The following is a 20202-nucleotide window of genomic DNA, read 5'->3' as shown; positions in this document are numbered from 1 at the left end:
GTTGTTTCAACTTCTGATGCTTCTGTAATTGTATTTTTAAGAAGTTGACAGATAGTGGTAATAGTAAATCAACCTTGTCCAGTTGTACTAGTAGTTAATGTTTTATTTATAAAGCTCATGCAATAGTGGCATGTCGATCAGAAATTGCAAATTAAGTGAAAAATTTAGGCACTATGAATTAGTTAGTATGAGCTGTGAGATTGTACCTTTTCTTGCCAATTGAAGGTTCCATAAAAGAAAATCTAATATACTCTTAAAAGAGAGTAAGAGGGATGCCAAAAATTTTATTTTCAACACATTTGATATCACTTTTATACCCTTTTTGATATACACTAAATTTCTTACCTTAAGAGTATAGCTTTTGACTGAATGTGAAATAGAGGTACAATTTACATTTAACTTTCATATTTTATTCCTTCGATTAAACTATTGATCCCTTCAGTGTATATATCCCAAAAATGAAATTTCACATCTATAAAGCATGCACATAGAAATTACCATCTGGCTTTCACCAGAAATGAGTTATATTAATTATATGAATGGGGCCCACATCCTATCAGCAAAGATATATTTGCTTATTTAGTAGGTAACACTCTTTAGGACATCAATGGAGTCGATCTAGATTGTGTTTCAGACTTTATTTGGTTAGAACCACATTGGATCAATTAACGATTTGCTGACCTAGATAACAACCTAAATCAAGTTATATTATTAAATCAATGATGGATTAGTGTTAGTTTAAGTTATATTATGTTTTCTCGAGGTTTGAGATACCTCCTGATACGGTATGGTACAGGTCTGATAGCTTACCGTATGCAGATCAGGGTAAACTGGGCAGTTTGTCCGGTACAAAACCTGTACCATCCTATTCCCGGGGTACACTGAACGCATGTCTGATATAGGGACTGTACCACTCAATACAGGATGGTATAGGCCTTGTACCGAGGAGTTATTTTAAAATATTTTTTAGGATTTTCTGGAAACATGGTACATATATAAAATTGTTGTATCAACACTCGATACCTTTGGTAAAGTACCGGTCCAAGCTGTAATTGGTATAGTAGCGATATACAAAATTGCAAACCATGTGTTTCATTATTTTGTGTTATAATATATAGAGTTCTTTATATATTGGTTAGAGTACATTTGATGTTGGAAGCATAAGTTAAAAAATCTTTGTTTAAATTGGATTATAATCTACCCTAGCTGTTGCTCTCTCTAATGATCAATAGTAATGTTTGTCGTCTCATACCAATCAAATAGTGTTGGTCCTAGGCTCCTAGCCGGATTGGTATGTATTGATTGGTATCGATGTGTGGACATACAACATGTGAGTACATACCAAAGGAGAAAAGGAAGGAACAAATGGCGGTGGAGGAAGAGGATGCAAAAGGAGGAAGGATGAGGAAGGAAGAAGAGAAGACGGTGGAGGAAGAGGAGGATGAAGAAGGAAGAAGAGGAAATGATGGAGGAAGAGGATGAGGAGGAGAGGAGGAAGCATAACTGAAATTGATGTGCGGCGACAGGAAACAACAATGCCTCATGGGTTCTGCGTGTGTAGGGAAGCGGGCTCATGAACACAATTCTAAACTAGTGAATAGTTTTTTTCTTTTTTTTATTGGTCGGAACAAACTGCTCGAAACGGGGTCGGTCCATATACATAGATTCATGCCCGGATCAGCACATACTGCCTGTTTAGTATTGGTCCGGGCAAAACCGCATTCCATGATTAGTGAATCATGCTCAATTGGATCCATTTTATTATCTTATCAGAATACTCCATGAATCAGGATTATAATTAAATCAGCAGAATAGTGACCTATGTTATTTTGATTCTAAATGTTTCTGTATTATGTTTACTTTTCTGTACAAAAATTTACATACTAACACTATGTAACATATTATTGCCTTACGGAATTTTTGTTATATCGGGCACTATTTAATTTACTTTGTTGGTTCATTAAGATCTCTTAAAGAAACTTAACTCCTTTAAATTGAAAAAGGGGCACACCTCTTACCCCAAAATGTTACTAAGTATATTAACAAATAAACTATTTTTGGTGTTCAATAGTTTTAAATAAATTATAAGTAGTAACTGTTTATTTTGAAGTAAGATCAATTAAGAATACCTGTATGTTTTTGCTTTGCCACTAGCTCTAAAATGTGTATTTTTGGTATGTTAGCCATGATGATTGGGAAAACTGATTCTTTTTGTGTGTTGTGCCTCCTACTTGTTGAATATAAACCTTGGTTTACAAGATAAATGGTGTATGTTTACTCACTTGTTTTCATGTGAAATTATGGTATCGTATACTATGGAGTACTTTCCATGTACCTACATGAGTCCCTTCATATGATTTAAGATACAGCAGGATCAATTGGCATCATGAGACAATATCATCCAGTTTTAGTTCCATATGAAGTACTAGGGAAGTATTAATATCTGTAATATTGCAAGTTTGTGACAAGTAATTTATCTCAAAAACATGCTTGTCAGTTACATAGTCTATTGCATTTGTTTTTCTTGACACATTTAGTCTATTTTTAATTTCAGGTTACAAATTTTTTTGCTGTTAGTAGTAGATTTGGGACTCCTGATGACTTCAAGCAGTTGGTTGATGAGGCACATGGTATGCTATTAGGACAGTTTTTTGCTTTGTTGTTACAAGGTTTCAATATATGATGGATAAGGTTGGTTTTAGCCTGAAAATTTTGAATACTGTGTATCATCATTTGTGAGAGTTATGTATGATGTGTCTAATGTCTGAGTAGCAAGTCATATTAAATATTAACTCTCTTATGATTTTCAACTGGATCTAGTTTTTTATGGGTTTTGTCATCCATTTATGGGTACCAGTTAACCCAAATTCAGTGCTCAGTCTGGATGCCTTGAAATGAGAAGTCATGACCAAGATCAGATCAATAATGAGTAATTGTAGGATGCAATTTTCTCTGCATTGGAACGGGCTTTTCTATTTTCTTATGCTTCATGAAGCTGACTGTTTCTTAATATGCTTATGCTGGAAAACCCTAGTTACTTATAGATCCTTGTACATATGTTTAACAACCTTATATATATTAGCATCAATTATTGTCTGCTCATTTTGTGTTGTTATGTTGTTTCTGTGGTTTATGCTCATTTGCAGTCTCGGATTTCAGACAACATATTGTACCACCATGTTGTTTATGTGGTTTATGCATCAACCACATTATGGCCTTTTGTTTCATATGTTTTATTTAGATACTTCATGGATCTTCTGGAGGCATTAGATTGTTACTTTCCAGCTAATTACCATAATTTTTTAAGGTTTTCGAAGTTTTTTCAATTTATGCTGTCTTTCTGGATTTTTGGTTTTGATCTTTGTGCCCCTCATTCTCTCTTTTATTTTTTAAACATGTGATTCATATTGATCTGAGAAAAAATTAGATCTTATCCTTATTTTGGAAATAGATAATCTTGAAGGACTGACCTCCAAGTATACATGGTGTTATTTGTACTTGCTCTGGTGATAAGCAGAAAAATAACAAGAACCAACCTCCTTTGTAATGGATATAAATTCATGAACTGATAAATACTAAGGTGTATAATACTACACAGACCAGCAGAACATATGAAGCGGCAACAAAAGACAAAATACTAAATGATGAGAAGAGATATCATTCAAGATTAAGAAAAACTACAAATAATAACTTGTCCATGACATTAGGGACAAAGACAAATTGAACAATAAAATGACTGATGTCTTCTCTTTCATGATGTTAGATTTAAACTCACTCTCTTTGTTTTGCTCTACCCTTCTGCTTCTTGTACCTTCTTTTTCCTCTATCACACTACTCACCTGTCTCTCTTTGTTGGTCCATTATGTTAGTTTTATCTATCTTGTTTGCTGGCTGTATAACCATTTGCATTTCTTTCGACAGGGCTTGGAATTCTAGTGTTTCTAGATGTTGTTCATTCCTATGCTTCAGCAGATGAATCAGCTGGGTTGTCACTATTTGATGGATCAAATGATTGCTACTTCCATACTGGTGTGAACTATTTTGCTTCATTTTTCTATCCACTGAAATTGATGATAGCGATTTGTCTGCTTTACATCTCGCCTTACTCTTACTCTTTTAGCGCTTGGTTATTATCTTTCTTTATGCATTTGTCTTGATTGAACCTGAGACATCTAGAACCATTTTTATGTGCTTCCATCATCTCTTAGAATGTGCAATACTTCCAAACAGGGATTTCTTTCTTGGATCAGTTTTGCACCAGCACACCATTGCTTTCTCAGAGCAATTGAACTATATGTTTCAATGAATCATTGACCTTGTTGATCAGTAGATGCAGATAAATCATGCTGATATTTTTTATTTGTGTCAAGTCATTTCCTGACTACGACCTTTTTCTGACAGGTAAACGGGGTCATCATAAATATTGGGGTACCAGGATGTTCAAATATGGTGATGTTGATGTGTTGCACTTTCTTTTGTCAAACTTGAAGTGGTACTTTCTACAATCCAACCTTTGCTCTAGATTTCATCTTCTTTCATCTTTTGATCTAATCAATGCATTTTGAAAGGTGGGTTGCAGAATATCAGGTTGATGGCTTCCAGTTTCACTCACTCCCATCAATGATGTATACTCATAATGGTTTTGCTACATTTACTGGTGACATCGAGGAGTAAGTTTTGCGCACTCTTGATCAACTTACACTAGAATAAAACCAGCTGTGTAACATGAATCTGTTTTTCATACTTGAGACATGATCTTCATGTGGATTTGAAGTTTTTCATCTTTCTTGAAGGCTGGCCACTAGTCTTATGGAAAAAGTTCAGCTTACGGAAAAAGTTACTTAACTGGATATATTTATATTAAAACGTGATATAATAAATTGCATGAGAATTATATCTTTTAGGCACAATTTTGAAAAAGCTGTGCCCAGATGAGTTTTCATATTAATCTTACGTGTATCCAAATTTTCCAATAAGTATGGGCTCATCATGCTGGTTCAGAACAAACATTTCTTTTTCTAATATTTCCTTGTAGACATGGAAAAGTTCAAATCCTAGATTATTTTAACAATAAAATGTTTCATGGGGTTCTTGGACTGAGAATTGTTGATAATATTAGGAAAAGAATAATTTGATTCTGGAAGCAGACAAACTCAATTCTTGCCAGAAATTTTTGAGGACAGAGAGCTTTTGCAAAACCACAAAGAAAGATATGGATAATCAAATTCTTTTAGATCCATGACTGAATGAGCCTAAATTGCCTATGGAAGAAGAGGTTTTTGAAATATAGGTGAAATGGATGAGTACTAAGGATCGAATCAAGGACAATTGTTTTGGCATTCACAATTTCAGTAACATGTTGAAAAAAATTATTGATTCAAGAAGACCTTTCTTCTTTCATGCATGGTGAAGTTATTGATTCAAGAAGACGTTTTCTTCTTTCACACATGGCATGATATGTGTAAAGCCTTACATGAGCTCGTATTGCTTTTATCTTCTTTTCTACCTTTCTTTCTACTTGTATTCTGCTGCATAAACTCCAGTACATTAGGACATGCACTGATATCTATTTGTGTACCTTCGCCCATGTTTATATGTATTAGAGCTTTGATTTAGCTAAAAGCTTCAATTCTTGAGGCTGATCCTAAACTTATAAAACTGTCTTAAGGATCTTACACTAGCAAGAAGGTTTTTTTTTAAACAAACATGAGAATTTGTTAATCCTGATTAATGAAGGACATGGAATACGTACTACAATATAGAAAAAATAAACAAAAAAGAGAACAAGATGAGAATATCAGTATCTATAACATAGAAGATATACCCAAAGGAAAATTAGAACGTAGAGCAGCAACAATAAACCCATAGTGATAAAATTTCAGGAACAAATTCCAAATGCAGATAATTATGTTCTTAAGAACCACCGCAGATAAGTTTTGATCTCATATCAGTTGCCTTCCTTGCTTCCATTAGCTCCATGGTACTTTCATCTTTTTTCACAGACTCAGAAAATGAATCTGCAAATCTATAACACCCCTGATTGCCTTAGCAAAAAATGAAAAAAAAAGTGGAATAGAATTTTTACTCGATGATGGGGATAGCATCTATTTTTGGATAAAAACACAGTGGTAGCCATGTATCAATCTGATTGATCTTTTGCCAAAACTAAGCCGTGAGGGCATTTAACATTAGTGCCACTGTGGCTCCCAGGGAGTTGCTTCACCTTACAACACTAGTTTTTTTTCTTTTCATTTTTCTTCTTGCTTTTAACTTATAACCTAGACTTGAGATGCTACCCATTTACATGTCCTACATCAATCTACATACTTGTCCTGCATAAAAAAAATGTAGCATGGAGAATATTTAACAAGTTAAAGCAGGAGTTGCTGTTCTTAAGTGTTTGTCATGTTTCTTTGGGGAGAATAAAAATGATAGGGTTTAGTTAGTCTTTATGAAAATCTTTTAAGCTTTACTAAAAATGTAAAGAAACTTCTCAGATGCATGCATCTTACAATACCAATATGGGTTTATAGCTGCCTTGAGCCAATGCCATCTGCAATAGGCCAGTTCCTTTTTACTTCTCAGTATATCATTATCACATTGATGCGGTAGGTTTTCGAAATTTGTACTGGACCAGCATATAGAACCTCAGCCTATGACCCCCGAAAGCCTTCAGGTTGTAACCTCATGCTTTCTGATCAACAAAGTTTCTTAGCCTATGACCCTGAAAAGCCTAAGCGCCTTGCAAAACCCCCAAGCAAGGCATTTCGATGAAGCGCCACAGGCGCCGAGTTCCTCGGGCCAGTGCCTGTGTGAAATTGGGTTGGGGATTCAAGCGTGGTTCAATTGAATGAGTAAGTTCAACAAACCAACTAATGTACCCTAACGTAAAACCTGCCCCAACAGTCGCCTTCGTCTGTTGCTACAGCTGTCTGTCGCTGCCACCTCTTTGTTTGCATCTTTGTTCGCCGCCATTGCCTTCGCCTGCCATTGCCGCTTTTGTCCGCAACTTAATCCTTCACTGCCTTTGTCCATAGCTTCGTCCACCGCCACCGTTGCCTTCATCCGCAGCTTCGTCGACCACCCTCTTCTTCCTCCACAGCTGTTGATTCCTCATCTTTTCAATTCCCTCTTGAAACTGTTTAGGATTGGTTAGAACTGTTTAGCACCATATTTGGTCCACTCTTTAGAACTATTAGCACTAGTTAGAAACCTATTTAGCATAGTTCTCCATTAGTAGAAAGTAGAAACCTTATTGTGTCATTTTTATTTTTATGATCATATTTATCAATTGGAATGTATATTTTTTAAAATTTAATATTCTGGAGCTCCTAGCACTTTTAAAGACATTAATCTTAGCTTTATCTCTATATATTAAAGAAGAATAGCTTGGTTGGAGAAGTCAGAGAATGCAATTTTCAGTTTCCTTTATTTGGCTACAACAACAACAAAAAAACTGTAAAGTCCTAACTATTTTGGGTTGGATTGTTAAGATATATATTTTTTGTCTGCCATATTTTTGGAAGATTTTTATGAACAATTGATTCTAGTTCTGCTATACCATCCATGATCTTCGTGTCTTTCAGGTATTGCAATCAATATGTTGACAAAGACGCTTTATTGTACCTTATTCTAGCAAATGAGATGCTGCATGAACTTTATCCAGATATCATCACAATTGCAGAAGATGTAAGTTACCATTCTTTCGTTGGATTTCTATCTTCTTGTGGTAAATTGGTTTTCTATACTAGGTGAATAGACTCACTGTGTCTCATGTTATGCCCAACTTGCCTAGAATCTATGGCTTTTGGTTTATCTCTCCAAAATCGAAACTGTTGTTTAGAATAAGATGAATTAAATTAAGTCCTATGAAGAGGAGGTCAAAATTACTGAAAGCAAGATATAAGCAAAAGAAGATAGGTGAAGATATAAATGATAGAAAGAGTGAAATGAGACTAGGGTTGCATGTTCATAATTAATGTGCTTAGGATGTTATTGAACCCATCTTTCTGAGTCTGCCATCGACAGGGATTAATGAACTAATAATACTAGATGTATGAAAAATTGAGCAATATTAAAAAGTATCGAACTAATAGTACTAGACATAATTAATGTCTTTTGATCAGAAGCTGTAATGCTTGTAGTCCATGAAGATGATTTAAGAAACAAACTAAACATAGTTGTATTTGACTATTTTCCTATTTAGCAATTGAAAGAGGCAAGGTTTTTCAAGAAAGAACTGCAGATTTTTATTTGGAAACTGATGATACTCTTTGCTAGCAAGAAGCCTTGAGCTTGTGGTAGTGGCCTGTCATGGACTTTCTTGTCGATGTTCAGTTACCACAACTTATCCCATGCTGGTTCGCAGTTAATATACCACCAAATATATTCACTGCATCAGTTAGCCCGTATCGCCTGCATTGCTCTCAATTTCCATGCATCTCAATCATTCTATGCCATTAGTTGATGTCTTCCATTATGACATCACATCAATGTTCTCAGACGATGTGAGTTGGCACTCTTTATGAGAGTATTGAGGGTGGATCTATCTCCAAAGCATATAGATAAGGCAAACCATAGATGGAAGAGGAGCATTTGCATCAGGTAATGTCTTCTTCCTTGCTAATAATGGTCCAAGTCTCCTAACTGATATAGTGATCAGAGTGGAGCACAGAGAGAAACCTACAAACGTGAAACTTCTGTTGTGTTTGTCTTTGCTTAGAGTCATTTCTATGAGATTAATCCATAATTATTTTTCACATTTCACATTATAATATCTTCTGAGACTTAAAAAGAAGTTCACGTCCTCTTAATACAACATATATCATCATAATACACATTTTTTAAAGTCATCTCAGCAAAATAAATACCAGCATAGCTTCAATTTTTGCTTCAGTGAATTCAAAGAGCAAGAACTTATGCATAGATGACTATGTTTATTCCTGAACCAAGTCATCACTTGAAATTCTATTAGATTCATTCTAAAAATGTTACTATCAGGATAATAATTGAGAATCATACACTAAAGTTGCTTGTATATCTCTTACCTGTACTCTTCTCTTGGAATTTGATGGAGGAAGTTTTAAAAGGGTGTTACCAAGTGAGACCTCAGTAAGATTTGCCTAGGATCCTAACCCATATCCAATAAGTAATGATGATATCCAAATGCAGATATGGATCACATATCAGGTTATGTTCACACTTCACAGTATTGTGTACTTATTGAGGGTCCATACCTTATTTTAATGGGTCAGTTTGAGGATCCAGACCCATGTTATCAGGTGGAACTCAGGACTGATAAGTTTGTTTGGATGTCTACATCTTAGGTTAAAACTTTGCAGTTCATATATCTTGGATCCAGCAGAGCTTATGATTTTCATATCACCTGGTACTTGGTAAATTATTGTTTTGGATGTTGTAGCAACTACATTTCTCAATTGTCATGATGGATGAATGTCAATTGCTATTGCATTTGTTGCAATAAAATGATAGTTTCAAGAAGTTGATTCTGTCAGTAACATGAGAAATTGGCTTTTGAGTAGTTTTGATCTAAATGCAAGCTAACTAGATATGCAATTTCGAATAATACCGCCCGGTACGTACCGGTCCGTCAGCTTACCGGTACACGGACCGCCCGTTACTGGGCGGAACGAAAAAATAAAATAAAAAATATATATATTTTTTATAACAGGCGACGTGCCGTCGCCTTATATATATATATATATATACTGTTCGGTATATCGCTCGGTATACAATTTCGTACCGTACCGAGCGAACGTCGAAACTTTGGTACGGTACGAAATTGCATACCTTAAAGCTAAGAATCCCCACTTCTGTGGTCCATACCAAGTGCTGACCAATCATGCAACTGAGTGGTATTGTGCAAAATTTACACTGACACAAGCAACCACAGAGAAAGAATAGATTATAAAAAAAGAGGAAATAGAGAAAGACAAAGAACAAGTCTCAGGCATTTTGCTTGTACAGATTCATTGACCTCCTTTTCTTCTCCTTTTTCTTATGGCTGCCACTTTGAGAAGACTGTCTCACCAAGCCCAAATTGAATTGTTAAATATGACTTCAGAAGTTCTATTTATTGAACCATCAGACATGTTCAATTTATGAACTTATCCAATGCATCTGTTTGCAATAGGCTTAGACCAGTCTGGTGCATCTTATACAGGCAGTATCGTGTATATCCTTTTCGAGACCGTCCAATAGGTACATACCACCTCATACAAGCATTAAGCCATGGTATGTAAATTTTAATATGGAACCTTGATACATGGTTTGCCTTACCAGTCTGTATCGGTGTACCAACCCACAATCAGTATGATATATACCGAGTTATACTGAGCATACCAATACACAGTACATGGGGGCATACCGATGTACCACCTATACTGGTCCCCTGTCGGACTAGTACATATCGCCCATACTGAGTGGTATGTTACGGTACGACGAACCTTGGCTTGATATACCTTTACCTGATTTATTTATGCTATTACTTTCCTTTCCTTTGTTATTGAGATTTTTTTTTTTTAATTCCTGGTAACTATGTCAACTGGGACTCTGTAGCTTCTTGTTGTTGGTGAATGGGTAATTATGTGCCATATAAGTAGTTGGACTTCCTTGTACAAAACCAAGTGAACATCATCAAAATTACTGATTTGACTGTTCTCTTAAATTGCATGGAATAGAAACAACTAGTATAAAGTACGAATACAATACATCATTTTTTTTTCTCTCAGGAGGAGGTATCATGGAAGGTGATTGTCTTCTTATGCTATAATGCTGATAACTCAGTAAACAAAGAAACTACTGTTTTTTATTGTTCACACTTCACACTATTATTCTTTTTTTAGCTGGATAGCTATGAAACAAATATATACATCAGAAATGTGAAAGCTAACAATAATGTTGAGTTTATTCTAACTCTAAACTTTTCTTTCTTTTATAATGTAGGCCACATTTTATCCTGGATTATGTGAACCAACAACTCAAGGTGGCTTGGGATTTGACTACTGGATCAACTTTTCAGTTTCTGAGTTGTGGCTGTGGCTTCTTGAGAATGTCCCTGATCAGGACTGGAGCATGAATAAGGTTTCTCAACCTACTTTTGTTAAGATAGCTGCCATGTCATACTGAAAAGCCATATGTTTAACCTTCAAACTATCCTTGGCTACTTGATGGGTTACTACTTGATTATACTGTTGCATCTTTTTTGTACCTTTGAAGATTTCAACTTGAGTTGAAAGGATCACTTGTGAATGTGGACTTGTACACCCTTTGCACATTTGATCCGTCGGTTGAGATTTTGAAAAGGATGTTTTAGCACCTTCAAAATGAAAGCTTAGTGTACTAGGAGAAACATTTCATGCAAGATATAAGGATAGAAATCCTAATCTTTTACCCAATTCCTACTGTTCTGCTTTAAAATTTCTAGCACCCTAACATGTATAGATTTGGCTCAACTGATCGGGTTACAATTGTGCATTAATTACTTCTGTTGTGAATTATGATAAATATGTGATTGGAAAACCACATAGCAAAATAATCATAATGAGTTAAATCTTCACTATTCAGTTCCCTCATCATTTGCCTCATTTATAACGATGCAACCATGACTTTGAGATCAAGCTTAGTTTGTTCTTTTCTTAGTTCAGAGGTCAAGTTGAATTGATTTCCATTATTGAGTCGATGTTAAGAGACTTTTTCTTAATGTTTTAGAGTATATTCGTTCAGAGTTAGTCACATATTATTAGGATTGGTGTTTTATTGTGATTGAAGTCTATTTTAGCTAGTTTGGAGTTTGGACTAAGAGATGCTATTTTCAGCACCGGACCCTTTATGGTTCATAGCCAAATTGGTATTGGTCTAGTCCATGCTGGTATACTAACACATGATACATCGGTACATGATGGTATCGAGGAAGAGAGACGGGCAAGAAAGTTGGTTCATTGGTAAATACTATGTTCCAGACTGGGCAACGACAATGCTTAGTTCAGACTAGTTACATTTTCACAGCTTTAAAAGGGTACCTAAGTGTGTTGTAGTTGAGGTCATCAGAATTTGGGGAGGATTCTCAATATGGTAACATTTTAGTAAAATTTTGTTGGACAGATTTTTTTTCCTTTTTGTTTGCTCAAGGCTTAAGTAAATCTATATTTATAGTGGGTAAATTGTAAGTCTTGTAGTATGAAATGGTATGATTTTTTATTAATGAAAACATTGATTTCTTTTTAGTTCATTTGGCCTTGGTTATCCTTTGTTCCCCATATTAGAGCTATGATTATGTTATTTTAGTTAGTATCATCAATAATTTTTTTTCTCTTATCCTTCCATTTTGTATCTTACAAAAATTTATATATATTTGCCATATTTATGACAAGCCCATTGGGTGCTAGTTGCTTCTTGGACCTCATTGCACCATAATTTTATCAAAACCCCCTGCCCCAAACCATTGGATCCAGTGTTTCTTTTACTCATAAGTTGTATGATTAGTTATGAACATCCACATGAGATATTGTCATTTTCATCTCAGTTTTTTTCCCCTTGACTTGCATTGTATTCTTGAATTGTGTGGCTACAATCTTTATTGGCAAGTTCATCTATGCAATTGGTTTAAAGAAAAAGAAAAACAGGTGACAACTATATCTGCACTTCACATGTAATCGAATGTCTTTCTTCTTAAATTGATTGATGACAAATGCAATATATAAATATTCTTTATTTTCATTTGTTCTCATGTCAATCACCTTCATGTCTACTATTTATTTGTGTTTTTGCCCATATAAGCATTTGTCTCTTATGAACATTTTGACTATCTAGATTTCTTATTTATCTGATCCAAGCCTTCTGAAATGTCTCTCTTGATTTACTTGGCAGTGCATAGTTGACAAGCATAAGCAGTAGTAACACTCTCTTCTTTGGTATAAATTTTTGTAGTATCTACTTGCAAGTTGCAACCATTTCTTCAACCTCAAATTCCTTTTCTGCATCTTTGTTGTTAATAATATCTAACCCATTTTAATGGTACTTTAATTGCTTTCAATTTATTGTGAATATCCTGTAATTGCTTAACTCTAGTAGATACTGTTTGAAAGAATTTTTAAAATAAAATTTTTTAGAATGAATTTATGATTGACATGGTTTTTTATGTTATTCTATATATGAAAAAAATATTGCAAACTTATTTGTGGTTATTTTTTTGGTGTGCAAGTTATCTTACTAATAAATACTGAGCAGTTTATCTTTCAGCAAAGTTGTGATGATAATTTTTATAGTTTATGTCTAATAACCCACAAATTGCATCTTTGTTTAATTATATAACTGGTGCAGATTGTGAGTGTGCTTTTGACCAACCAACAAAGCCATCATAAGATGCTTTTGTATGCTGAGAATCATAATCAGGTATTGGCCTGATACATAAAATGTTTGCTTCTGTTGCCATTTAATCAATTATAGTTAGTGTCCTGTGCTATTTAATTTTCTTTTTGAGGTTTATGACTCCTGATGAATTTGTCTGTTATATTTGTTATGAGAAAATTGGTTCCAACTAAAGTAATTTATTCAATCATGTTAATCATAAATTAAATATGTATACACTAATGGATTCTCTGCACTGGCTGTCATGTTGTCCAGGTCACACTATTTAGTTTGGTTTTGTCAAATTTTAAAATGCATGAAGAGATTTACTTTTTTGCTATAGCCAAAATACAAGTTTTGCATGATTTGGTCATGTTATGTCTGTATAGCTAAAACGTTTAATACATCATGCAGACATGCTGGCCTTTGATTAAGTATACATATTATGTCACTCCAAGTCTCTATCAGAGCTAGACATATTCAATGTCAACCTTGGCGTTACCTTTGTTGATCATCCAAGTTGTTCTGGATATTATCAGTTGACAGATCTGTCTGATAAAAAGAGGGATACCTCCAAAAGTGCTTACTTGTCACTCCAAGAAAAATGTTTTTTATTGGTTCTATCTCTTTCTCTCTACATCAAATACTCATCAATCTGAGTGATTAATGGTCTGAGAGAAAATATGACTTTTCTTTTGCACAATGCTAAATCCTGTTATATTTAGGAAGATAAACAAAAAATGTGCATCTACCCAAGCATAAAGAAAAATATAACAGAACGGCAGTCATGAATGAAAATCAGAAAGGACTGGACAAATAAAAGCAGTGTCTTTAAAAGATGTTACAGTAACTTAACTAATACCCAGAATTGTACATTTTTTACATGAATGAACTTGGTCTCAATATTTAGATGTGTTTCAAGTTAATTTTTCAGTAATGACCACTTATTAATGTCAATTACATTGTAAGACAGTCAATATCAGGAGGGCGGTCCTTTGCGGAAATTTTGTTCAGCAAGGCTGATGAGCAAATCATTGAATCTGATAATGTTCTATTTAGGGGAGCTTCACTGCATAAGGTATGTTAATAGCAACTAATTTACTTCTGATGTCATTCTAATTGCAATGCATGATAGTTTGTCATTTCTAATATTGCTTTAGTCTCCTAATTTTGAAATTATACAGCTTTCTGATAGTGAAAAATGATTAATTAATAATTTCTAACCTGCTAGTATGCTTTTTTTTTGTTGTAATTACTGCTAAGATTCTCCTGTCTCATACTGTGCAGAGGGAGAACAAGGTGTATAGGTTCTTGTTTCTCTAGTCTCATGCTTTCTGGTAGTTCTTGTCATTGTTTGTTTTTGTTCAGACTCTAGAGAGAAAAATAAGGCCAAGAGTCTATCTTAGATTGTCTGTGGTTTGCTTACTTGATTAGAGGATTAACTTTAATTATTGAATCCTTGTTGTGGTCAAAATGGAGAAAGAAATCTGGCCGATCATTATCAAGCCCTATGTAGCTACCCTTAGTATGAAGAGTCTTCACTGGTCTGTAATGTTTAAGACTAATCATAACTACCAAGATGTTTAGGATTTATGCCCATCAATCCTTTCCTACTTGAGCCTCTCATTATTGCCTCAATACTAGGTTTATATAACTGACCTATTGTTTTCATTGAGCTGAGCATGAACCACTGAGTCAAAATACTTGTAATCAAATTAATGGTAGTATACCCATTAGGTTCATATAAATCAATCTATTCTTTTTGCCCACTTCCAATGTGGAACAGGGGTCTTACATAGTAGAGTCATGATAACAATTTCTAGGTAAAGCTACATACGTTGACCCTCCTAGACCTTGCTTTAGCGGAAGTCTCATGTACTGGGTATACCCTTTATGTATTTAGTTGAAATTTAAGCATAGGTTTACTATGATAATATTCGACTTCCTACATATGCTAAACCCTAATTCAGCATATGCTGTGTCACTGAAAATGTTACTAGTCTTGTATAGAGATTTATTTGCAATAACTTTCTTTATCTTGCCCAGGATGTTAGAAACTTTATTTTCAGGTGTGCATACAAGAGATATCCATGCAAATTATCTTGATCTGGAATTGTTACTTCTTGCATATTTTAATTTTCAACTTCATATTTCAGATGATCAAGTTACTGACATTTACAATGAGTGGAAGTGCTTACCTCAATTTTATGGGAAATGAATTTGCACACCCAAATGTGAGATTTTTTTATATTGTGTTATCTTGTGCTGGTTGTCTTCATTTCTCTCTTTAAAGGCATGTCATTGTCTTTTTTAACGTTAAATATCAATTCTTCTGATTTTGTTATTTTAATAGAGAGTTGAGTTTCCAGTCCCAAGCAACAAGTTTTCATTTGCTTTGGCAAACCGTCAATGGGATTTGTTAATGGATGAAGTGCACTGGCAACTTTTTAATTTTGATAAGGTAAGCATTTCAGTCTAATATCTTACTCAAGTTTGTATGATTAAATTTGAGTAGTCATTTTATATACTCTATGTCTTCTGTGGTTGATATTTGCTAAGGTTACTACTCTGTTTAATCAGAAATGCCTGTTTGATATACTAATTTACTATTTCAGCCCTTTGACAAGTACTATGGAATGTATCATCTGGAATGATCATCGCATACAATAACAAAATAGTGCTCGAGTGTGACCGTGGATTGCAATTTTGCCTGTTTTTCACCACACCAACTGGCATTTACTGGTCCGAGTTGGAACCCCCATTTCAGGTGGCCTGATTCAATCTATATAACAAAAAGAACTTCTCAAGCACAACGAAGTTATGAATGGTCTGAAATGTTTTTCCTCCACCACCTCTTCTTCCTTCTCTCCTCTTCCTCCACTGCCACTTCTTCTCTCCTCTTCCTCCACCGCCTCCTCTTCTTCCTTCCTCTTCCTCTTTCTCCATCTCCTTCTTCTTTCCTCTTCCCCGTCACTATCCTTTTCCTGTACCACCTTCTCTTCTTTGTTCCTCTTCTCCTTCTTCCTCTTTGATACATATTGGTGTATCAAGTGATTGATTTTTGTGGATAAGATCCAGATGGAATCATGAATAAATATGACTTTAGATAATATATTGCAATTGGATGTGCAAGACTTTTTACAGAAAGAAAATCAATTTTTAATTGGATTACTTATCTAAAATGAATCTGTAGCTATATTAATCCTTTATCCTTTCCATTTAGATTGCATTCTCACTGTCACATTTTGGTGTTTTTATCCATTATTTTAATTTTATACTCCAAAATTTGAACCATATGCAACTGCTTTTAAGTTGCTACATGCTGGCTTGGAGGACATGCCTCTAAATTGAAAACCTTGATGTGGATGTTAAGCATCACATACCTTTGATTGTGTTTTTCAACCTGGTGCATTGTTTGGTCAACCAGTTGAACTAAAACATTTTGAGGTCCTTTGAACAAGTGTTAATTGGTCAAGAGTTATTGTACCTGATCTGTGCATCAGAAAATTAGGAACATGGGAAAAGAAAATTCTGTTGGAAGCAGGTAGAAAGCAGTTGAAGGTTGTTGTAGGTATTTCTCATCTTTCAGACTTCTACCTCACACAAAATCTACAACAAAGTTTTACTATAAAGTATAAACTATAGATTTTTCTTTGTTCATAGTAATGCAACATGTCTGTCTTTATTTTTTGTGCATACTTTACTTATTGATAACATTGTTGATGTCAGGCAAAGATACACATGCTTATATGTCAGTTGTTCAGTGTTGAACTGGAATATTTGTGCGTATTTTACATTTTGCAGGATATGATGAGGATAGATGAGGATGAGAATATACTTTCAAGTGGACCACCAAAGGTGCACCATATTAATGACTCTAACATGGTATGAGGTTTCCTATTGATTTATATGTCTGCAGCTAAGTTATATTGACTATTTTTCCATCTCACCGATCAACTTCGTTGTTCGGGCATAGACATCCTGTAGATACAATTAACCTCATTCGCTGTCCTCAAAACATCCCGTAGATACAATTAATCTTACTATATATTAGCTGTTGCCCCATTTGTGGTAGAAATGACACTGTCCTCAAAACATTGATATATACCATAAAAAGACGCTTTAAAAGCATTATGAAGTTGCTCTTAAGTATTTTAGGTTTATTGTGCTCATGCAGTGCTATGTGCTTATTTGTTGCTCATGCTATCAAGGCTTTTGTCAGCAAATGGGAAAACTTTAGATTAAAACATGAACGTCTTTTATTTTCTGGTTTTGTTCGAAAAATAAAACTTCTTACATGTGGAACAATTCTGCTATGAAAGTTGCATTACTTGTATTCATGCTAGCTTAATGTTTTAGGCCTTTAGTATATCTGATACTGAAAAACTACTAACAATTTTCATATAGGTTATATCCTACAACAGAGGACCGCTATTTTTTGTGTTCAACTTTCATCCTACAATTTGTTATGAAGCTTATTGTGTCGGTGTAGAAGAAGCAGGGGAATATCAGGTACTATGTGAATCCCACTACTTGGCAATTTCCTGAAATACCATAAATGATAAACAAGCAGAAGAAATGTAAACAGAGAAACGGAACATGTGATGGATTTAATAGTATGGACTACCATATTGAACCATACCTATTAGAAAAGGTGGTACATACTGCTCTAATGAATTTCAGGTGACAAACCATCTTGTTCTTATTGTATAGCACTTACCAAAGTGGATCGCAGTGTATTGACCGACGCGGTTAGATGCAGGTCAATCTATGTCCTAGAACAGATCAATATTGATCCAATCTACCCACAGAACATGATGTGGATCATATTTGAAATACGTTTGACAAATTTATAATTTTGTGCCAGTTGACCCTTAGCCCCAACATGAATCTGTGGGGTTTTAGACTTGTTAGGTGGGATTCTGTTCCTTTTAGTACTTATTTTGTGTAATGATGAAAACCTTTGCTTTTCTGATGTTAGTTAGCTATCATTTGCTTTTCTGAAGCAAACAAAAAAAATGCTTGATGACGTAATGAATTGCTTTGTTTCAGTTAATACTCAATACTGATGAAGTCAGTTACGGAGGACTCGGGATGCTTAAGAGAGACCTGTATCTTCAAAGGACTAGCACCAAAAGGTGTTCATCTTAAATTACAAGTTTCTAGCATCTGTTTGTTCTTAAGAGACACCAGTCTTCAAGTATCGATAAGAAATTATGGTGAGAAGAGAAGTCTTGGAGGGCATTACATAACCCAAGGTTAAATTTTCATATCCCCGTTTCAGGAATGTGGGTTCCTTTTAAAAGGTTATTTCTCCACATCCCTGTTATGTTGGGGACATGGTTCTCCTTGGCTATCAACCGCAGTGTGAATCTCTCCTATCCTCGAAAGACTTTCCTCACCTGTATAGAGCTGACTGATTATTCCAGGCCTTGGGAACACGAGGGTTTTGATTTGACTTTCTTTACTCCATCTACAGAATTTATCGATATATTTATGTTGTTACTTTGCAGGACTGATGGCCACAGAAACTCGTTGGAAGTGTCATTGCCTCGTAGAAGCGCCCAGGTAGGCAGTAAGACTGAAGAACTTGATCTATCTATTTTCATTCCAGGAACGATGTGGCTGAATACTGGCATATTGGCAGGTCTACAAATTGACGAGAATCTTGACAACATGAAGCCGATGGAATCTTGGAAATTTTGATTATATATTCAATTGAGGTGATCGGCTGAGGCGACTACGGGACTAACATTTTGGCGTTTTGGAACATTCTGGTTCGTATTGACAAACTACAGATCCAAGTGAATACGAATGCCCACTACGCAAGTCTGACTGTAGGTCCATAAGAGCCAAATTCCGTACCATCTTACTACTAATCAATGCTGTCATCCCGGTGTATAATATCTTTTTCTGCATTGGGTTTGCATCGAAGAACTCAAAAGGTTCTCTGTTATCGAGGTACGACATCATATTGGTCTTATCACTTTTGTTTTTGGCTTTTTGCTTTCTTGTTTGTTTCTATGTATGAATTCCTTGCTTTCCATGTAGTCGTACTAATATCATGTTCTGATGAAAAAGATCTTGTACTCACTTCCAGGAAAAAATGATTTATTACAGAGTTTTGATGAAATTATGACTCGTATGATTTAGTCGAGGGTTTCAAGATTTCATCATAATAATTAGTTTAATTGATAAAAAATTTATGAAATTATCAATAATTTTGTTTCTATTTTCTTATGAGAAAATGGTGGAAATCATCTTTTATCCCCTCTGTTTCTTCATGTGATTACTGGGCTGGTTGGCATCTTCTTTCGACTTTTCATGAGCATTTAACGAAGGATGATGCGAGGAAAAGGTCTTTTCCTTGCCCGACTTTCTCGCATATTCTTTCACCGTTTCTTCATGAGCATTTAATGGAGGATGATGCATGGAATAAGTCTTTTCCTGGCGCGTCTCCGTCGCAAGTTTTTTAACCTTTTCATGAGCATTTAATAATGTGAAAGATGTTGCGTGGAAGAAGACTTTTCCTTGCGCGCGACTTTGTCGCATTTCGCATGTGAACCTCGTGTTCGTTTGGACATGCGTGTACCATTCTGAACACGAGGGAACAAAAGGGACTCGGATCGAGTCTTAAAAGCCCAGCTTCCGGTTCCCGAGTGACGATCCGGCCGTCTGGTAGCAAGGTGTCAGTGTGCCACTGGTGTGTGTTGTGTGGGCTGATAAGCTAATTCAGCTGCTGCAGAATGGTTTCATATATTCATCGCTTTCCAGCAACTTAAAAAGATCTGTCAACAAGGAAAGGAATCCAGTAAGTCACTGTCCTGAAATGTT

At 35.1% G+C, this 20202-nt stretch overlaps 1 protein-coding gene across 4 annotated transcripts in view; it reads left to right on the top strand.

The window, feature by feature from the left end:
* Positions 1-19461, top strand: part of LOC103987735 (1,4-alpha-glucan-branching enzyme 3, chloroplastic/amyloplastic) — a 28258-nt gene extending 8797 nt beyond the window's left edge. For 3 of the 4 annotated variants that reach the window (XM_009406122.3, XM_009406121.3, XM_018826846.2), the window contains exons 7-21: positions 2555-2630; positions 3922-4029; positions 4402-4492; positions 4569-4670; positions 7587-7689; positions 10966-11103; positions 13342-13413; positions 14342-14446; positions 15525-15602; positions 15722-15829; positions 17173-17253; positions 17776-17880; positions 18421-18506; positions 18882-18936; positions 19016-19461. In XM_009406122.3, coding sequence (XP_009404397.2) covers positions 2555-2630; positions 3922-4029; positions 4402-4492; positions 4569-4670; positions 7587-7689; positions 10966-11103; positions 13342-13413; positions 14342-14446; positions 15525-15602; positions 15722-15829; positions 17173-17253; positions 17776-17880; positions 18421-18506; positions 18882-18936; positions 19016-19048 — 1341 coding nt within the window. In that variant the 3' untranslated portion in view covers positions 19049-19461. The remainder of the gene's footprint in view (positions 1-2554; positions 2631-3921; positions 4030-4401; positions 4493-4568; positions 4671-7586; positions 7690-10965; positions 11104-13341; positions 13414-14341; positions 14447-15524; positions 15603-15721; positions 15830-17172; positions 17254-17775; positions 17881-18420; positions 18507-18881; positions 18937-19015) is intronic. The other variant, XM_065187200.1, reaches the window with a different exon arrangement.
* The last annotated feature ends 741 nt before the right edge of the window (positions 19462-20202 follow it).

This window comes from Musa acuminata, chromosome BXJ1-6 (genome assembly GCF_036884655.1).
Source record: "Musa acuminata AAA Group cultivar baxijiao chromosome BXJ1-6, Cavendish_Baxijiao_AAA, whole genome shotgun sequence".
Taxonomy (NCBI): domain Eukaryota; kingdom Viridiplantae; phylum Streptophyta; class Magnoliopsida; order Zingiberales; family Musaceae; genus Musa; species Musa acuminata.
Note: the sequence above shows the minus strand (reverse complement) of the source record. Positions and strands in the feature narration are given on the sequence as shown.